Here is a 22,719-nt window from a genome sequence, read left to right as displayed (position 1 = left end):
ATATATATATATATATATATATATATATATATATATATATGGATAATATTGGTTGCTATTTTATTACATGTCACATCTTGGCCCCAGTTAATGTAGTAGTTTGTAATAAATAATAAATGAATATTAAGCTTCTTAACTGTATGTAAACAGTTGTAATATTTTAAACAAACTATCAGATTTAATTCTAAAACTAGCAATGAAGGGTTTATAATGTTTAAATGGTTTCATTTTATCTAAAATATTTTCAAACAATATATTTTTATCAATTTCCCTACTTTTTCCAGATCTTCCTCACTTCGTTACACATGTTATTTCGTGTTCATGGACTTTGAGTTTGCAGAAGCTCAAGGCAGGCTCCATGTTGCTTTCTCTTCCTGCTGCCTGTTGATCTTTATGTAGAACTCTTAGCTACTTCTCTAGCACCATGTCTGCCTGCATGACACCCTGCATCCTGTTATGACAATGATGAACTAAACTTGTCATCTGTAAGCCCAGCCCCAATGAAATGTTTTTCTTCATGAGAGAAGTAATTTAGGTCATGGTGTCTCTTCTCAGTAATGAAGACACTAACATGAACACTATTAATAACAATGATAATAATGGTCCTTAAATGATTTTATACCTTAAATCTATTTTATGTTGTTTAGAGAGTTAAGAGTATGAGGCTTTATATTCATTTTAAATTAGGTTTTAATAGTTGATATGTATGCCATAAATTCCAATACATTGTATAAAATATTAAAATATTTCACCATTAAATTAGATAAAAGAGAATCACTAAAATTTCAAACTTGCTCAAATAAAGACAAAAATAAAAGATTCAATAAGTAGGGAACAAATACTTAAATGATTAGTTTAAAGGCATTTATATCAATACTCATATCTAATGTAGTGGCTTAAAAGCTATTTTTTATGTTTTCAGACTACAGATTGAACTTAAAAATCACACTATACATAGTAGAGTTTCATATCAAATGTAATGTATTACAAATAAGTAAAATGTACATGCCTTACATGGAGGTAATATTTTCTAATGCTGAAGCATCTCTATTAATGCCTAACTAAACAGATTTCAGATTAAAGCTGTTATACAAATGTAAATGTTACTTAATTTCTAAATGACAATAAGACTTTATGCAAATATATGAAGAAAATGATGTCATGACAAAGAGATGTAAGCAAATCCATAATCATAGTGAGAGATAGTGATATTCCTCTCAGTAGCAGATAGCATGTGTAACACCAAGAGGACACAGAAACCTTGAATAACATTATTCAGCAACTTCACTAAAAGTATTTGCATATGGTTCAGACTGAGATAATAAGATCAAGTGTGTTCATTAGCAAATGCTTAGTCTATTAGGGAAATAATTTAAAATATTCAAATATAAGCATTGATTTACATTTTAAATGTAAATAGAGATAAGCATCTCAATAATGAATGCAGGCTTGTTCTTTTGTTTTAGATTTTGTGTTTTAAAACAGTCTCATACTGTAACCCAGTCTAGCCTTGAACTTGTACCAGCTTCCCTGCCTCTGTTTCCTGAGGGCGGAGGTGGTATGCATGCACCATCATGTTGTGCTGACTATGAGGTCTTCAGCGTTATTGATTTTAATACCTATTAGAAATAGTTTAAAAGACTTTTTGTCTTAAAACTAGTTTAAACACCATATAAAGTTCAAAGAATGAATTATGAAGTTTTAAAAACTCGATTTTATGTTGCGTACAACTCTATGTACCAAAGAGTCTATAAATCCTGAGAGAGGTTTAAATCAATGCTTGTAACCACTTGTTGCAACATTTTATTTATAGCTCATAAAATAAATATGACAACATTTCTAACAAAATGTTCAATATGTGTTTGATCTGAGATGCCACCAATTATGACATATTCTACTAGTTCACATTGTTGAATGAAATAGCAGTTATTCTCAACTAAAATGTGAATTGGTTGGGTGAGGAGGTGAGGAGGATCTGTGGGGTGCTCTTGAAAAGAAAACCTGTTCAGATATATTGCATGAACCTTTTTCCATTAAAAAATATAGAATCTGATACATTGCTCTGTAAAGCACATGAATAACTTAATGTGATGTCATAAGAGATTATCAACTTCTGATATTTTAGAACATAAATCATGAATGTGTCCCGAATTGTTAAATGGAGCATTTGAAGATACGAAAATACCAGCACATATGGGCTATTTAAATTAGAACCTAGAACTGTTTCCATTAAAAGAGCTTGTTTGAACTGAATTTAAACTAGTATCTCACTCAAATTGCTCTCCTGGCTTATAGGTAACTGGACAGGTTTATAAATTCTCTGCCTTGACCACTTAAGAAAGAAAGATATTCTCAACGTTTTGTTGGTTCACAATACACTGGTAGCAAGAATACAAAGGCATTATCCACCATAAAAAGTTGCTAACTCACAAACACTTGAAATGTACGAGTTTCTTAAACTTTTCTCTAACCTTTGAGCTAAGCATTTCTATCGATGTCTTCTGAAATGTCGAGCTCTTTGTATAAATGACACTGAGTAATAACTCAAATCAATGATTTTGGACCACTGGAGGCTGTATTATAATATATGGCCAGAACTATAAACCAATTTCCAAGCCTTCTTTTATCCAGAGTTCCACAGAAATTGATACCAGTTAATAAATGAAGAGTTCAAGAGGACTAGAAGTTAATAAATAGGAATTTCATACTTAAGGAGGTACATGGTGTGTGTAGTCATAAAAACAGATAATTTATTGAAAAATTTTTAAATTTCCAAATTATGATGTATTCAGGCAAACTTAGCAGAGAATAATCTGTTGTATTTGGATGGAATAACACAGTACTCTAAATTTGTTTATCTCTAAAGTTCCTATTTGCCCTTAATCATTTTAGAGCAGTTATCTACTGAAATATTTTTTCACAACTGAATGTTTTTTTATAGCACTAATTTATTCATAGTATTTGTCTTAGCAACATTTTATATCTGTTAACTATGATAAAAATTTTATGCCTCTTTAAAGTTTATAAGATATAGAGTAAATTTTACATACCCACATCTTAGTACATTTTATTGGAGATATTTACTAGCACAACTTTTTGCTTTTGAAGGTTTCATTATCACTTATTCTTATTTAATATGGTTTGGTGTATACTTTGCCATTATTTTTAGAATAAATTGAAAAACTGACTGGGGATTTTTTTCTTAGTGGCCCTTTGCTAATATACTATGACTTTCAGTTTTTTATTTTAATGGATTTATATGTATGTTTCTTTTGTTTGTTTCTTTCTTTTTCTATTTGTTTCTTTCTTTTTCTCTTTCTTTCTTTTACTCTTTCTTTCTTTCTTTCTTTCTTTCTTTCTTTCTTTCTTTCTTTCTTTCTTTCTTTCTTTCCCTCCCCCTCCTTCCTTCCTTTCTTTCTTTCTTTCTTTCTTTCTTTCTTTCTTTCTTTCTCTCTTTCTTTCTCTCTTTCTTTCCCTCCCTCCCTCCCTCCCTCCCTCCCTCCCTCCCTCCCTCCCTCCCTTCTTTCTTTTTTCTTTCTTTCTTTCTTTCTTTCTTTCTTTCTTTCTTTCTTTCTGTATTTTCCTTTTTATTATGTTTTTGTACCACTTTACATATTTTTCTCTCTAAAGAAAGAAAAGAAGAGCCATGCAGTTAGGTGAGTAGGGAGGTAGGAAACATTTGGGGAGAGTTGCCAAAAAGGAAAACTGTGATCTGAATACATTACACAATTTTTTTTCATTAAAAATTTAAATAGAGACCAATTCTTCACTCTGCAAGGTACACAAATAATTTACCTTATCTTTTCTCTGTTTTTCATCCTGGTACACCGTCCAGTGTTCTCCATCATTGCTGTAGGCTAGTTTGTATGAACCGACAAACTGAACGTGGCCAAAATCTTTAGCTCCTTGTGTAATGATGCCTGTCACTTTAGTAGGGACAAGAAGATCAACCTAAAAGGAGAAGAGAACATTCCTTAAATGTCATGAATTAACCCATTATAAATCTGCAAACCTCTTGAACTCAAGAGATTAAAAACAATATATGCTAAGTGAAAAAAAATCTCCTGGTTATTTGAACTTTGAAAGAGTGACTGCATTTATCAGTGGCTTATATTTAGATTTTGTAATCAGCTGTCTAGTCCAAGATGTCTTGGACAACGATGCTGACCATCTCAAGATAAAGTGATGGTTAGTTTAGCTCACTAGTTCTTCTTATATTTAAATATTTTACTTATATTGCAACCATCTGACTCTGAGTTTGAACATTTGTCCTATAATGTAATATAGATACCTACTGATCAATCAAATTGCTTAAAGACAAAGTACTCCACAAGTAGCAACACAAATAGTATTTGATATTTGATAATTAAATATTAAATAAGATTATTACTGACTTTTGTGAATTTTGTTCAATTCAGGTATGTATAATTTACTAGTAGTAATTGTTGCACTCTGAAAATCTCCTTTCAGAAAATTAAAATCCTAAATAATTTGAGGATGAAATCAAGTGTTCAAAACTGTAGAACATGCATAAGGGCAACTGGAACAAAGGAAAAAAATAAGGATTAAAAATATGAAAGTCTAACTGTATGGTCTGAGGTGTTATACTTTCTTCTTACAAAAAAGTGAATGAAATCTATAAATATATCATATGAATGAAACCCATAAATGAAGCGAATGAGAAACTAAACTATTACATATTAAAATTTTCAAAATATAAATGAAACTCAGGGGCTAGGGATGTTTCTCATTAAATAACGGAAAATAGTCCCAGAAACGTCCCCACTTATTTTAAACTCATTCTTAACCTTTTTTTTTTTTTTTTACATCTTGCAATACTAAGAACAACTAAGTTTAGAAAGTTTCTTTTCTCAGCAGGCAATTTTTGAAGTCACCTTTGCTTTTATTTGTGTTCCTTGATCTATAGCTTCCCCTTTTTGCCTGTGCAAAGCACTGTCTTCCAGCTATTTCCTGTGACTAAGTTCCTTGCTACATCCTTGATCTTATCTCTAACCACCACGTTCCCATGAGTGACCTCAGTGCTTTCAAACACTGTTCTTTTGTTCCCATTTCAAGTCTCTCCTATGAGGTTGTAAGGTAATCCCAAATAGATGACCATAGGTCAGATATCATAGGCGGTGACTGACAACAGGTAGCTGGGGTGTATAAATAGCATATAGGTGACAAAACTACCCATCAAAATATGTGAAAATATTTCTACATGCTACACTTTGAGATTACAGACAGACAGACAGACAGACAGACCCACATACACACAAAACATGTATGCAAATGTATATGTGTGTGAGTGTATTTAAATTTATATAAAATTTTTCTCATTTGAGAAATCTATTAAAGACAGTAAGCTAAGTATAAATGAATTATTAACACAAAGGAATGCCTTTACTGGTTTGTGAAAGTTCATGAAACTATTTCAGAATGAACGATTATCAGTGTATAATGTAATTTAAAGTACCCCATGAGTGAAGCAAGAATGTTTAAGGGCAAACATGCTATCCTGGAAGTGGATCCTGCTCATATTGTCTAAGAATGTTCCTGGCACCCCACATTTGGTGCTTTGACTGGGCACATGCTATATTATCTCTTTACACATGAAGAAATAGATACTTAGAGAAGTCACAAAACCACCACATATTCCAAAGGAGAACAGTGAATAAAAAACTTGAGATTCTACATTATTTCTCTCCCCTCACCCCCAGAGTTCACAAGAATTCTCTAATCAGTACATCATACTTTTATTCAAAATGTCAACTATTTTATCTTTTTCTTTCTGGGACTAATGGATAGTTTGGAAGGGATCATTACACTCATTACGTAGACAGAATATAAAGAAAAATTAAAACAATGCTGAGTTTATATTAGGAGAATTCTGTGACTTTTCACTCTGCTCTTCAGCTGACTCAGCTTTAAAATATGGGTAGCTTTTATTGTTATATATCCAAATTTAATTGCTCAGAGAAACTTGGTCAAAGCCCGCTGTCAATCGTAATGTTCTTCATTCTGTTGACATTCAAAACTGGTAAAAGAATGAGGTACCGGACTTGAGCCACTGTGTACTGTCATAGGCTGAAAACACACAGGAACTCAATGGCTCAGGGAAATGAACCACTCAGCTTTGACTTTTCAGCGCTAAATGTCTGAATCCTCAGCTCAGATATGAGGAGGAATCTTCCAGCATAGTTTTCTGTGGTGATTCCTACAGTCATCTGGGTTTCCTAAGGGGTGGAGATGTTTTCTCCTGAATTCTATATCTTGACTCTTGCCGACAAATACGTTTTTCACCCACTCTCGCCTCTGTGTTCCCCTAGCTTTTTTTTTTTTAATCTAGAAATGTTTTTCATTTCTCTTTCAGTTAAACAAGCTTCTGTATTTAAACAGGCAACATCGGCACAATCTGTTTTGACCTGGAGTTTATCCTAAAATTCCCTGCATTAAATTTAGAATACCAGCTCTAAAAAAGGCTTCTTTCAGTACAAAAATAATTTTTGACTCACACGTAAAATGAGCTTGCTGAAACAGGCCACACACAGAATTCATCCAGAGCAAGACACTGTGAAAATTCTGGCTAGTGCCTTGAGTTCTCATGTAAATCTGAATTAAAGGGAAACTACAGACTTTGTAGACTAAAGACTACTCCAGTAGACCTCACCTCCTGAGGTTTCACTCAAATTGTTGACAACGCCGGACTGGCTCAAGGCTTGACATTTGGGATAGTTCACTGTGCCGTATGTCTGAATCTGATTGATACAAACTTGTCATGTAATAAGTTCTTAGCAAAAGTCTTGTTAGTTTCAACTGGAGCTGATGCCTTAGACGGTCCCACAAAAAGGAACAAACTTATGGCTGAGAAAGCCATTGCATGTTCATCCAGAAAATGCTATCTGATTTAATCTAGTGCTTTCAATATGACATAATATATTTGGTCAAGGAAATGAAGTACTGTAATTGTAGCAAATAGATTACTGGCAAAAGCAACCAGTTAATAATTCTTTCTTATTTCAAAACTTAATTTTAAGAGTTGGTGATTCTCCCGTAGCTGGAAGTGATGACTCCTTACTGATCATGTGTGCTTTTCTTTCTTTCTTAGTCTCTCATCAGAAGAGTTAAGTGAATCACTGTCCTGGGTTTTATGAAAATAAGACGAGTGCACATCTGAGCACACATATATTAGAATGGGTAATATGAAGGACATTAATTAGAAGATAAGAAAACAACTGAATATCTGTCAGACCCTGATAGAAGGCTGTAGAAATGGGAGAATGGGTGTCTAGAGTTGCATGTATATAAACATATCCATACAGTAAACGTGAAAGAAAGAGGCATGGGTTTGAAGGAATATAGGCAAGGGTACATGAGAGAGCTGAAAGAGAGGAAGGGAAGGCAGACATGTAGTTATATTATGATCGCAAAAAGTAATGAAGGATAAATGTTTGTAACATGAAAAAAGTGAGTTGAAGGCTATTTTGATCGTATGTTCAGAGTATATACAAAAATAATCATTTCTTCTTAAAGATTGAGAGAGAAAATTGTGAGAGAAAATTTGATACAAAGTTCTTATTTATGAGTAAAATCATTAATAGAAATATCACAAACAAATTTATAACATTTTACATCACTGTTTAAATATTATTTTGTATGTAATATCAATGTAGTATAAACCTGTTACATTGAAGCATTTAGGTCTTGTATATATTCAGTAGAAATATACTTTCTCCGTGTGTTATTAACCCATTTTTGGATCTGTGAATGCACAGCCCACATATATTGCAGGCAAAATATTTAGAGGAAATTTGTTTTCAATAGACAGGATATTAGGCATGCTGGACAAGTGTGGTAGAGCTACACACTTGTACTTATGAATACTTATTTTATCTAAACATTGAATCAAACAATTATATACAATGCCAGTTAGGTTGAGGTCACACAATAACTCCTACTTCCATTTAAACAGTGTTGTTATCATATATTGACTGTTCTTGCCTCAGGAGCACAGGCCAATTAGATAGTGTGTTATTTTATCTTGATTTATTATTCACTTTCAAGTATCTGATTTAATCTTACTATTCTAAGACTTAGAATCTTTAAATGATGTGTATGCTTATACATGAATTCTAGGGCCCATTATTATAATCTCTGTAGTGAACTGGTTAATTTCAAAGGTAGTTTTAACCATTTAAAACAGCAATTGGTTTTCTTATGTTATATTTTAACAATAAAATTTGAGTAATTAAAATCATATGCATGGTGCTAGGATAGGCTTTCTGAGTGCAGGTGGTTGTGCACTATTATGTTTGCAGGACATCTGTCATGTGGCAACATTCCAAATATCCAGTTCTCACCTGTCCTGGACTCAAACTAGAGAAAATTCTACATTTAATGGCTCCATTCAATTACAAAATATGCAGAGATGCATGTCAGGTTGAACTTCATCCCCACTTGCTGTCAACTTATAATGGTTAACTTTCTAAAATGATGAATTTAGAATCATGCAAATTGTTTGGCTGAATATTTTAACTTAATAATACAAGTAGCTTGGTGATTAATAGTGTGTTAGAGTTAACTATTTAATTTTAATAATTTTTTCACAGTAAAAATAATTGTGTGCAGAATAACAACTTTTATGAAGGAGATAAAAGTAACTTGGTCTCCCAGGGGCAATCAGTACTTCCCTTTGTTTATGTCTGTGATTCTGAAAAAATTCTAACATTTAGCATTAACATGTAACTTTATAGATGATTTTAAATTATTAAATATCTATCTATTTTTCATTAATTAATTTATTAATTTTACATCCTGATCATAGCCCCCCCTCCTCCAAATGATTAAATATTAGCTTTAAATATAAGTACTAGTTTGCCTTTTATTTTGTGATAAATATCAAAGTTCAAAACAACTTGAGGAAGAAAAAGATTTATTTACATTGCAGATTAGAGTTCATCAATAAGGAAAGCTAGGACAGGAACTTAAAGTAAGAATCTGGAGGCAAGACTTGAAATAAATACTATGTAGGAATGTTGCTTACTGGATTGTTTTTTGTACACTCAAAGCCCACCTGTCTTAGGATGATACTGCCACAGTGGGCTGAATCCTCCAAAAGTACTTAGCATTGAGGAAAATTCCCTACATACAAGCCCACAAACTAATGTGATAGAGGGAATTTCTCAGCTGATTATCTATCTTCCCAAATGATGCTGTGTTCTGTCAAGTTGACATTAATGCTAGCCTTGACATTCCATACCAGAGGTTGCTCAAATCTTTGATCCATTAACATGTATGCAGGCTTTACTGTTCTTATCACCTCACTATGAAATTTCTAACGTAGAGTAATTTAGGGTACATATTGTTCATATGGAATTCCATGATAGTCACTTATAAATAAAAACAAATGTGTTCTTTTCTTCAATATTTCTACTAAAGTCCCCCTTTTCAGAAAATCCCATTATTCTTATCATCTAGTCACAAGTTAAATTTTAATAAAATTTATTAAACTAAAGAGTAATAAAAGAAAATTATATCTAACACAAAGTATACAGGTTGGGAAAATAATGGTATCAGGGAAAACAGGAAGAATATGGTTGCAGTGAGCTCCAATTGTACTATCTGAAGTTAACACTGCTTACCTCTTTATTCTTTTGTTTTTACATAATTCCAGCATCAAAATATTGTCATATGCTTAGCTCACACTGTTCATGCAGCTTTGTTATTTCGTATGTTGTATTTTTGTATCTTGATTATTTTACATATAATTGTCATGGTAATAATAATAATAAGTTTAATAATAAGTTGTGGTAACTATATTATATTTTTAATAATAGATACATGCTCTATGAAAATTATTTTATCAGTTCCTCTTGATAGTCATTTGTCTGCAGTTCTTTTATTCACAGCCAGAATATATGCTAAGCTCCATTTATGTTTCATTGTTCATTGCTGTTCTGTTTCTTTATGGACAGAAAGAACCTACTATTTGAATCACAGCATGCATTGTTTCAATTTGCTCCACAATTATAGGCTTTCATCCATTGTATAAGTATTTCCCTCTAAAAATCTCTCGTGTAGAAATGTTTATGTTTATAAGACTCCAATAACAAGAGATATTAAATTTAATCTCCTGAAATGGCACTGAATGATGTTTAATTTTCATTTTCCTATATATAGATTATCCTCTTTAATGTTCTATTATAGATCTTCTGCTTCACATTTGGATGACTACTTGTATGTTATTGATATTATGTCTAGTATTTGCATTTCCCATAGATGACCATGTACTTTTATTCTATATTTGACCCTGTCTTGGTTAGGATTTCTATTACTCTAAAGAGACACGATGACCATGTCAACTCTTATAAGGAATAATATGTAATTGGTGGCAGGCTTACATTTCAGAGGCTCAGTACATTTGTTGTCATGTGGGAAGCATGGCAGTGTGTAGGCAGACATGGTGCTCAAGAAGAAGCTGAGCGTACTACATGCAGTTCTGAAGGCAGCAGGAAAAAATGCCGTATAGTCCCTGGCTTGAGCATCTGATATCTCAAAACCTCCTCGTAGTGACACAATTTCTCCAACAACATCATACCCACTCCAACAAAGCTACATATCCTGGTAGTGCCACTCCCTATGGGGCCCATTTTTATTTAAACCACCACTGACACTATAACATTTTAACCTTTCCTTACTCAAATTTAGCAATATCTTTGTATTGTATAATATTTTGTATCTTAAAAGGTCTATAAAATTTCATGAGCTAAAAGTTATTTACATATATAGGAATTTCTACTTTCTTCTCCCTTACTTTTCAAATTCAATTTTAAAATTAAGCTATCATGAATACATATTTACATGTATGTGAATATGTGCATACATGCACAAATATGAACACCTGTGTGATTACAAAACCTACTTATAGCTGTCTGTGTATGTGTGTGTGTGTATGTGTGTGTGTATGTGTGTGTGTATGTGTGTGTGTTGTGTGTTATGGGAGCATACTATACTTTTATAATTATATATTTTTCTAATTGTTTAGTGATTTTTTTTTGCATTCCTGGCTGAATGCTCATTTCAAAATTTATGTTTTCTTTTTGAAATTATTACTTATCAATCATCACTAATTACAATCAATCATCATTATTTACTAGAATATCTCTTGGTAAGGATTTCACTTATGCTTATTGGGAAAATGAGATGGATTTTTCACAAGCTACACTGTTCCCTAAGAAAACAATTGAACTTAAAGGGCTTCTTTAGATTAATGTTTATCTTCATTTACTTTTTATTTTTTGAGAATTTCATATATAACCACTGTATTTCTATACTTTAAAATATGCATTCTGCTTGTTTTGACTTTCTTTTTTATTGGATATCTTATTTATTTATATTTCAGATGTCATCCTCTTTCCCCATTTTCCATCCCTAGAAGCTTCCATCCCATCACCCATCCTCCTTTTTTACTTTTATACCATTTTAATTATATGCAAGTATTAAGGTCAGTTCTAGGTTGAGGAACTAGCAATACAATTGATAAAAGGAACATGTATGACAATAAACACAAATAGTCAAAGAACAAGCAAGGCAATAAGAAAATTTCCATGAGCACTTCCGTGATCACTGTTTCTAAGGGCTTATCAGGATAACCAAAATATCTGATATTTCTTCCCTGTCCTAGCCAAAATTCATTTTTATGTCTGAAAACTACTTCCTTGTTCTAGCCTAAGATTTAGATTCCTGACTGAAATTACTTCTTTGTTCCAGCCTAAGATTTAGATTCCTACCTCAAGTCCATTTCCTTATCCTTGGCCAATGTCACATTCCTGCTAAGCAGCAAATTTCCTTGTCCTTGGCCCATGTCAGATTCCTGCCAAGTAGCCCTAAAAGCTCTCCACATCTCCCCCTTTTTTATTTCATAAACAAGACTGAGCCTTTCTTAGGCCATTCTAACAAGAATGGCTTCCTTATTCTTTGTGGAATATGCATTATCAAAAGCAATGCACTTCTGTCTTAGGTTGGTAAGGCTCTGTGCAGAATATTACCCATCCTTGGCTTGCCAGCTTGTTAAATTAGTAACTCTGTCTGGAGTTCCATTTTCAGTTTCAAGCCATGTACTTTGACTGCCGACATGTTGATGTTGTTAAAGACAAATTTAACATGATGGGCAGGAATAAAAGTATTCCCAGGACAAAAAGGGCTAGCATGATCAAACTATATATGCCATTCTTGAAGCTTGACCAAAATGGAAATAGTGACCTCAAGCCATGAATAATTTTATCAGCAATATCTGCCACATCAACACTCAGCAGAGCAGCATTCTTTAGATTCATAAGCTCACTATGCAAAGTTAAAACATCCAGAGAGGTGTTGGAATAATGCCAAATACATTTCAAGTGTCTTTAAACTTTTTCCTAATTATAATAACTACCACTGTAAATTTTAGAATTAACAGGAATCCAAGGGCACTTGGCATGAGACTAGAGATGGGCTCTTTATTCTTAAACTCTGAACCTTCTTCCAATAATTTGAATAAAATGAAGAGCATCAATCCATTGTTCCAAATGCTTATCTAAATCCTTTTGTATATTCAACACATTAGTAACATTTTTTTCTTTTGACTTCTTAACCCTAAAAGCCAATACTGAAGCTTTACTCTTAAGATTACTTATTTGTAGCATTTTGCCTATCAATAATCAGTTTTTATAATCCTACCCTGTATTCTTAGAGAGTTTTCTCACTTGTCTTTAAAGATAATATTTTTATATTTAGAAATGTATCCATGGCACTTGCATGCTTAACTTCCATGGATAAACGTTGTTACAATGCCGCTCTCATCATCTTAGCATTCACTGTACTCCCATTATTCTTGAGAATAGCAACTTTACATAAAGCCCTGCAGCCTGTTCCATATGCAGAAAAGGCAGTGGCTCTTCTCATGCTTTCATCAGACCCTAAGAACTCTTCCCTTTCTTTGTTGTGCTACATATTTAAAAAAAAAATCGGTTTGTAATGTGTATTGTTTTCTACTGAGATTTGAGAAGAGAGAAGAATCCTTTCATTGTTATCATTGACCACTGAGAAAGTCTTTACCAATCATCTTCCCTCAGGAATTTACCTTGCTTTCCGTTCAGATCTTCCTATATCAGCACTGTCTCTGGCATCGTTTACAATGCCCAGCAGACATTTACATGGTTCAACTGAAGCTAGTGAAAGGACAATTCTCTTATAATCCTACTGTGTTTCTTTAAATAGGATATGCTATTTTTAGATGATACCAAATTTGAAGTATTCTTTATATTTAATTAAATTGAGATTTTGTTTGAATAACTATTTTCCTATTAGTTAATTTACTTATTATGTCATTACCAGTTTTTGTCTTAAGATCCAGAATCTCAGGGACAGGAAATTACATTTGATATCCATCCTTTGCCTAGTGTACAAGAGGTGATTTTGTAATGTTAATAGAATTAACAGTTTCACAGATTAGAATAAAAACAGCAGCTCATGTGTTGTATCCCCTGTTTTCCTTGAGTAGTTTGCAGTACTGGGCATTGGATTCTAATTGGATGTAATAGAGTAAAGAGAAGGGAAACACTGTTGTCAGGTTTGAGTTTCTGGTTTCAATAAAGTGTCCACTGGGTCCTGACTGGCATATGTTTGATTGAGGCCTTGGTTCTAATGATTTGAGTGTCAGAATCTCATAATATGGTTATAAAAGACATCTCTATTAGATTGGAAAATTTGTGTGCATACTTCACTGACTTGGGAGGGGATCAAAGCAACAGCAATCATCATCAATAAATTTAATGAGTTAAAATGATATAAGTGAATGTTTTCAGAAGCTCAATACAGGAAGACTTATATTTGACTCTGTTTTATCATATCTGACGGTTTTAGAATGACTATTCAAATCTCATGAGACTTTGTTCATACTAGAAATTTTACCTAAATGGAATTTATTGAAATATTATAGAATCTCAAAAAACATTTAAAAATGCTAGTAAACTAATATAAATCTTATTAAATATACTTGGATTGAAATAATATGAATGGCTAGACTTAAAATGCTGCTGTTGATTTGCTTAAATAATGCTCTACTGAGGAAGAATACTTATCTTTTTTGTTATCTTATAATAAGTAGATCATTGCAATAGTACATTACATTATTTACTTTTAAATTGTTTTGAAAACTGATGCTTAATTATAGTTCTTAATAATTTATGTTAAGATGCTAGCTACTACCTTTTTTTCCCAACTTCTATAGTCTAAAAAATCCAAGAAGAAGAATCACTTTTTTCTTAGGGTGTTATTGAAAGTGACTTTCTGCTGAGTTCAACAAAAACAAGGTTGCCTCAGGAGAGAGTAGAATTAACATATCTTCTTTCAAAAACTTTCAAGATTGATTCTGATTAGGCAGGGACCTTGGCTTTTTTAATCTATGAATAAAATTTAGGATGGTCTTTAATTGAATCATCCTACAACTGACAGAGTCATTACTAGTTGATAGCTGACTATTTAATACAAGCCATTGATCAAAGAGTATAGCAATATATAGTAATATTTTGGGATGCATTAAAAACTGTTGAAGTTAAGCTGAATGATAAAACAAATAATACTGTCAATAATAACTTCCATATAATTTAGAAAGCAATAATATCTCTTTTAGGTTAAAATTCAGATAATCTGTTATTTATCAGTTTCTAAAAGCTCATTTACCTTATATAGTCACAATTTGGCTGCATGTTTTTAAAAGGCTTTCTGAAAATATCATTAAGGATTACCTCAATAATTCATCTTACCTCAAGGACACTTGGTTAACCACATTCATTGTGGCTTTATAATAAATAATAATAGTAATAATAATAATATCATTATTATTATAATAGCCAGAAATTGAGAATAACCTAGATATCCCTCAACAGAAGAATGGACAGAGAAATGTGATACAGCTACACAGTGGAAAAGTACTTAGCAGTTTAAAAAAGTGATATCATGAACTTTCAGGAAAATGGATGGAACCAGAAAAAAAAATCATCTTGAACGTAACCCAAACCCAGAAAGATAAATTTGTTCATATGTGGATATTAACTGTTAAGTAAATAATATTCAAGCTACAATCTTCAGACCTAGAGAGGCTAGGTAGAGAGGAAATGTCTTGGTTGGTGGGTGAGGATAAACCCTGAGAAGGAGAACTAGAATAGATTATATATGTGAATGGACTTGAAATGGGTGAGGAGGGGCATTAGGTGAATAAATGGAGAAACTAAGGGACTATAGGGTGCAGGGAGAGAACACAGCTGGAATTGAAGGTCTATTAGGAATGATATGGAAACCTAGTGCAGTAAAAACTTCCTAAAACAGTCAGGCGGTGGTGGTACATGCCTTTAATACCAGCACTTGGGAGGCAGAGGCAGGTGGATTGCTGAGTTCGAGGCCAGCCTGGCCTACAGAGTGAGTTCCAGAACAGCCAGGACTATACAGAGAAACTCTGTCTCAAAAAACCAAAGAAAAAAAACAAAACAAAACAAAACAAAAACCAAAAAACTTCCTAAAACATATGAAGATGACCTTAAATGAGGTATTCTAATAATGAGAGATATGAAGTTTCAACTGGTGACCTCTTTTCACCAAACAAGGATCTCAGTAGCAGGACTGGGTTTAATTCAATTGAATTGTTAGCCAAGGGGGTCCAATGGAAATCCCCAAGTCATCCAGGCTGTTGCTAACACAAAGAATTAATCTCCACAAAGTGACAGAAGGACCTCATTGCTGAGGACAACACCCACAAACCTCATTGAACATGGTGAAGTCAAGTGTGTGCCTATGTGGAACCTTCACCCCAATGTTCTAATCTCTTTGGTGTGAGCATGTACTCTGCAGGCAACTGCAAGATAATTATAAACACAATTCCATCCAAAAAACCCCTTTTACCTACAATCTGCCCTGCCTACAAAATATGTTAGAGCAATGGTGGCACAGGACTTATGAGAGTGGCCAACCAATGCCTGATTTGACTTAAGGCCTGTTCATAAGAACAAACCTGTACCCAATACAGCACAGGTAATCAAAAATCAGAGAAAAGATAACCGAGAGACCTAGGATATATACCAAACACTACTGACCTAAAGATGTATCAATAAAATCATTCCTAATTATATTATGATATTCTCATTGATCAATTCCCTATTAAGCCACCATCAGAGAAGCTTCCTATAGCAGCAGAGGAGAACAGATGCAGAGACCCACAGCCAGATATTATGTGGAGAGAGAATCTAAATTGGAGATTTCCATCAGATCAACTGAACCCCCCAGAAGAAGAGGTAGAAAAAATGAAAGAGTCAGAGGATATGGAGGACATCAGTAGAACAAGACCCTCTCAATCAACTAGCAAGGTACATAGGAGCTCACAGAGACTGAGGCAGCAAGCATAGGATTTGCATGGATCTGTTTTTAGCTTAGCATTCCTACGGATATCCTGAGTGTGAGAACAAGTAGGTGTCTCACCCTTTGCCTACCATCTCAACTCTTTTTTTCTCCTGTTTGGTTGCTGTGACCAACTTCAATATGATAGCTTTTGATTGATCTTATTATATTTTATTTATCATATTGGTTATTTCTTAGAACCCTGTTCTTTTCTAATAAGAGACAGAAAGGGTATGGTTCCGGAGGTTAAAGGAGTTAGGGAGGAACTAGGGACAGTTAAATGAGGGAAACTGTAATCAGGATACATTGTATGAGAAAGTAGTCTATCTTCAAAAGGAGAAAAATGAGTTATGTTAATAAATCTAAATCTAACAAAAATATTTTAAGTAATAATTACATATTTTGAATACTCAAAACTACCAACAAACACACACACTATGTATATTGTTATACATATTCTTATATATTCTTAATTTGTTAGCTACAAATGAAAAGAAAATTTGAAGATAAATATTCAGAGAAAAAAGAAAATATTCAGAAAAAATACAGAGAAAAAACAGAACCATGTTTATTGAAGATGAAATGACTGGCAATGTTAGACAAGCTGCCACAATACTTAATGTAGTTTGTGAATCCTTCTTGCTGAAGGGTCTATGTGTCTACAATTGAAATAAAATTCTCAAAATTTCCAAATCATTCTTATATCATTATGATTTATCAGACCAAGTGAACATAACGTTAAACTTTTCAAATCTAAACTGGATATCTCTATCTCTATCTCTATCTCTATCTCTATCTCTCTCTCTATATATATGTGTGTGTGTGTGTGTGTGTGTATGTTATGATAATTAACTTTTAGGCTAAGACAACAATCATGAAGCAAAGAATGTCAGACATGTGCTTTTTTTTGAGTACTCACAAGTAAGTAGTAAGAACAAGGCCTCACAGAAGTCAGGCATGAGGTTAATACTTAAAATGTTTGAGTACAGCATACCCTCAATGTTAATAGTTAAAGCAAAACCACATAGGGTGTCTAAGAGGCTATAGAAAGAGATGAGATGACTCAACAGACTCAGTACCATTGATGGATTAAAGCAATATGCTCATTACAGAAAGTTGACTGCCCCAAAGGCTATGTACAGTAAATATATTTTATCCAAAATATAAAAAGAACACATGGTACAAAGATACAGATCAAATGGATATAAATTATTTCTAGTCAAATGTTTAGTCAAAAATGCTAGTAGCACTGTTGATACTATATTGTAATAGAGCCCAGTCCTTAGTGGGTTTTATAGGATGGTTTATTTCCCTGACATCAGTCATGAGAAGTTATCCCAGGACCATAATACATATCTTTCGATTTTTCTCACAGAATATTTATAAAATATAAATAATTTATTTATTCATACTCTTGCATACGTATTGCATAAGTATCTTATATAAGTATGTTCATGTATTTATGTTCATTTCCATTTCTTTTCCTGAGTGGAACTAAGAATTAACGATTTTATACTTGTGATTCTAGTCTTAAAATATCTCCTTTAGATACAGACTTCTGTATCTCATCAATTACCTCTTTATACGATATTTACTTTGTCGAATTTATTAAAATGTAGAAAATATAATAGTGTAGTATAAGAATATGTAGTATATGTTCTTATGAGTAAATCCTATAGTACAATATGATTTGAAGATATCTATAGGGAAGCTCATACCTGGTGTATGGATAACATAGTGTTTTGGCTTGAAATGAGATCTATAATTTTCATAAAATGTGTTATTCTTGACTGCTTGCAAAAAGTATTCTGCTTCCATTTTCTTTCCTTTGAGAAATGGCATTACATTTGCACTTTCTGAATGTATATACTTATCTCAGGTCTTATATAAGGGCTAATTCCCTTGTGCAATCAGCTCCAAGAGCCCTCATGTTTATAAAATCATATTCCTTAGCATTGAAATTATTCATGCACTATTTTTTGATTATTGTGAAATAGCGCCTAAACTACAGTCTTAAATTAGATGTGGGATTATGAAACACTTGAACTAAACTCATTATATTAAACTTATTTATTTTTTGCATACATAGTCAGGATTTTTAACAACTTCCAAAGTTATACTTCACTTTGCTATAATTTACTTCTAGAATTAAATAAGGAATTTGTGATATCAATTTTACATCACTAGATTATTGTGATATCAATTTTACATCACTAGATTATCTTGACTTAACTGTATTTAGTATCTCATAGGAAGCATCAAGATAAAAATTGCTGACTTTTTTTTATTATTTATTTTTGAGGCAAGGTCTCATTTTGTAGCTCTGGGTATCCTGGAACTAGTGATGTATACCAGGCTGGCCTCAAATGGACAGATCTGCCTGTCTCTGCTTCTTTATTACTGGGATTAAAGGCATGAGGCAGCCACCACTACTCTGTAACTATAGTTCTAACTTGAAAACAAATTCCAAGTATCACAAACATATTCTGTAATACAAATTATTTTTTGGTATTTATGCATTTAAGGGTCTTGAAATCCAAATAAATCTTAATGAAATTCTTACATTGATTTAAGAAAAGGAAAACCATATAATATTAGTGGTCAAAATGATATTAAACTATAATATCAAAAGTTATTTTTTGCAATAGCATCAAGCAGTAGAGAAGCAACAAAATTAGACATCAAAATTGTACCTAAAGAGGTTATTTTGACATGTCTTTTCCATTAGTAAGAAATCTTTCAAAAAATACTAAAAGATATATTAGTTTATAGTTGGAATAGAAGAATCTTTGCAACTGTTTGTTCTAGATGCAGTCAATGCAGGAATAATACAAATGTCTCCTTGAAGGCTCTCTGAAGGGGACTGAGGAGAGCCAGAATAGAGGTCACAGATATACCTACTCACTTTAATACACTATATTGCTAAAACCATGACCTTATGTTGGAATGCACTGTGCCCAATTGTTGCACATTCATTTTCCTTAAAGGACAGCAGCAAATGACATTGATCAGAATTTAACAGAGAATACCAGGAATAAGAACCTTCTTGGCTGCTAGAAGCATTGTAAAGTAAATTATGAAGAACAACTGAAATAACACAATCTTTTGAAAATTCTTTCACTACAGCAGTCAATGTAACTGCATTTTCAAGTTGTAAAGACTTATTCAAAGTAACACAATAAAACTCAAGCACTAAAAATATACATTTAATGTTTTTGTCTTGAATATATTTTCTAATATAGATTTTTGGTGAATATATTTTATTAAATTGAGAACTTTTCCATTTATGATTTATTTGCTACAAAACTAGAAAACCATGATTAGATATTAAATTTTGTCAAATTGTATTTCTTTCATATTGAGATAATTATGAATATTCCTCAGGTAAGATATAAAAGCTACACATTAATACTGAAGAAGTAAAGTAACTAAAAGTTTGACACTATCAGTCTGAATACCGCCATCCTGTTCCTGTACTATCTTATTTGTAGGCATTTCTTGCTAAATTATTCAAATTTCTCTACTTTTCCAATATAGTTATAGATCTTTCTTTCTGTCTCTCTGACTCTGCCTCTCTGTCTCTATCTCTGCCTCTCTCTGTTTCTGTCTCTGTCTCTCCTTCTGTCTCTTTCTGTCTGTCTCTCTGTCCCCGTCTCTCTGTCCCTCCCTGTCTGTCTCTGACTCTGTAAGCTCTTGGGTATGAATTCAGCCAGATGACTGCCTATTTGCTGCCATGCTTTCCATCATGATGGCCATCGACTCACTCTTTGAGATTGCAAGCACAACCCCAGTAAAATGCTTTCTTTTGTAGATCACTCTGGTCATGATGTCACTTTACGACAATAGAAAAGTAACTAAGACAATCCTAGCAGATGCATTTCTAAAATTAAACTTTTACACATTCTTGAAATAGATGATTCTTTACTAGTAAACATATTTAAACTTATATTTTATTTCTGGATTTCTTATTAAAGCATTTGCATCAGTATTCACACGTGACATTCCCATTCTTTGTTTCTTTGTTTAATGTACTTATTTTGGTTCTGGTTCATGAAAGTCATTATTTCACAAAACAGAGTTACAAAAAAAGAAACTGTTTTATTCTATTTATATTATTATATTATTTCAAGAATAAAATAGTTTTCTCTCCAAGAAAAAGTTTGTGAAAGGAAAAGAAATGAAACTTGAAAGTTGAAATTCAGATTCAATTTCTGTAACAGTAATAAGATTTTTTCAGAGATTTTGTTTGTTACTCCTTTAATTTTTTTAAACAAAAAAGGCATATGATTTTAGTGTAGTTCTGATTTTCACCATGTATTATAAATATGTTCTTTCTATTAAATTTAAGTTTAGTGACATAAATATTTATAGTGGAGATTTCCATTTAGTTTTCCTGTCACATTTTTAAGTAGTAGTCATTTTATCATTTTACATAATTCATTAGAGATTATCAACTTGTGATTTCTTTACTTTTTCAAAGAAGTACCTTTGAAATACTTAAGTGAAATATTTCTTCTTTTGGAAAAATAAGCATTTTCTCCTATATGTATCACTAACATCAAGTATGAAGGGAAATCCTGAACTATATTAAGTTTGTACAATTATAACATACTAAGGTCACTCTTCTCTCAATGAATAATGTAATTTACCACATTCCCTGCATATAAGATGAAGAAAATATTACCATTTCTTCTTTAATACATACAAGTGCTAATCAATTAGAAGTATAACTTTAAAATGTGGTGCCCAGGCCTTTAATCCCAGCATTCAGGAGGCAGAAGCAAGGAAATCTCTGAGTTCTACACTATCATGGTCTATAGAACAAGCTTCAGGAGATCCAGGGTGACACCGAGAAATCCTATCTCAGGATTAATAATAATAATAATAATTTGAAGAAGGGGAAAGAAATATAATTGTAACATTATTCACTTTAACAATAAATACTTTATAGATTTGCTATGCATATAGATGCAAAAATCCTTATTAAAAAGAATATACTTTTTATAATGATAAATCAATGAAAAGATAGAACATATTTCAGATTGTGCAGCTAAGTTATTTAAAGTTGAGCCTAACTGTCAAAGATGTTCTATAATTTTTAACTCTTCCATTAGAATTTTATAATAATGTTCTTAATTAACATAAAATCCGTTGGCAAATAAACAAAAGAAAGACCAAGACAATTCAAATAGATATGTGACTCAAACACTGCCAAACAGTGGTGGCAGGAGGGAAGGGGTGGGGGTGTGAGATTAGGAACTACTCCTCCCTAATGGTAGGACTTCAAGGAAATAGGACTTTGTAATGACTGAGCAGTACAGCCCTGAGGAGAGAAATACAGGCAACTGTAATTGAATAAAGACAGAATTGTGCCACTTACAAGTTTGTTGGGAGACACAGATGGCATTCCGAATCAATGGAAGTAGATTCAACAAACAATGGAGCAGAAATTGACCATTTGTAAATAAGACATATATTAGAGTGTTTCTTTTTACCATCTGCTAAAGTAAATTCCTAAAGACTAAACCTTAATGTAAAGCAAAACTTTTGAGCATTCTGAAAGCTAGTCATTTGTGACATGAGGTAAGAAATCATGTTAAAATAAAATTTGAAAAGGATATTGCTACAGTGGAATAAAATTCATATAACCAAAAAAAATGTTAAATTAGATCAGAAGGAAATAGCATAGGCAAGGATAGACTCCAAAATGTTTTGGGAATTGCAACTCATCGCTAAAGCAAAGCAATAAGCTGGATGCGGTGCTCTACACTTGTAACCACGGCACTACAGAGGAAGAAATAGGAGGATACAAAAGTTCACATATATACACAAACATATGTGCCTACCTGCACACACACAACACACACATGCAATCAAACAGTAATACATGCACACATATGCATCACATGCCTCTCACCTCCAACAAATAAAAAGCAAATTTTTATAGGTTAAAAAAATAAGTAAGATATATAGCTACAGATGTGGTATGGTAGTTTCAACATAAATGGCTACTGTAAACACATATATTTGATCCATAATTTGAGAGATGGTGGAAAAGATTAAGAAGTGGGATAGTGTTAGAGGAGGTGTGTCACTGGGCTTGTGCTTTGAGGTTTTAAAATATCCAGTTACTACTACTTCTCCTTCTCTTCTTCTTTCTTCTCTTCTTCTTCTTTCTTCTCTTCTTCTTCTTCTTCTTCTTCTTCTTCTTCTTCTTCTTCTTCTTCTTCTTCTTCTTCTTCTTCTTCTCCTTCTCCTTCTCCTTCTCCTTCTCCTTCTCCTTCTCCTTCT

General features: G+C 32.6%; 1 protein-coding gene across 2 annotated transcripts in view; it reads right to left on the bottom strand.

The window, feature by feature from the left end:
- Edil3 (EGF like repeats and discoidin domains 3) overlaps positions 1 to 22,719 on the bottom strand; it is a 440,392-nt gene that overhangs the window by 28,019 nt on the left and 389,654 nt on the right. For both annotated transcript variants that reach the window (XM_028760126.1, XM_028760127.1), the window contains one exon: positions 3,796 to 3,951. In XM_028760126.1, the coding sequence (XP_028615959.1) occupies positions 3,796 to 3,951 (156 nt within the window). The remainder of the gene's footprint in view (positions 1 to 3,795; positions 3,952 to 22,719) is intronic.

Source organism: Grammomys surdaster, unplaced genomic scaffold (genome assembly GCF_004785775.1).
Source record: "Grammomys surdaster isolate TR1022 unplaced genomic scaffold, NIH_TR_1.0 126391, whole genome shotgun sequence".
Classification (NCBI taxonomy): domain Eukaryota; kingdom Metazoa; phylum Chordata; class Mammalia; order Rodentia; family Muridae; genus Grammomys; species Grammomys surdaster.
Note: the sequence above shows the minus strand (reverse complement) of the source record. Positions and strands in the feature narration are given on the sequence as shown.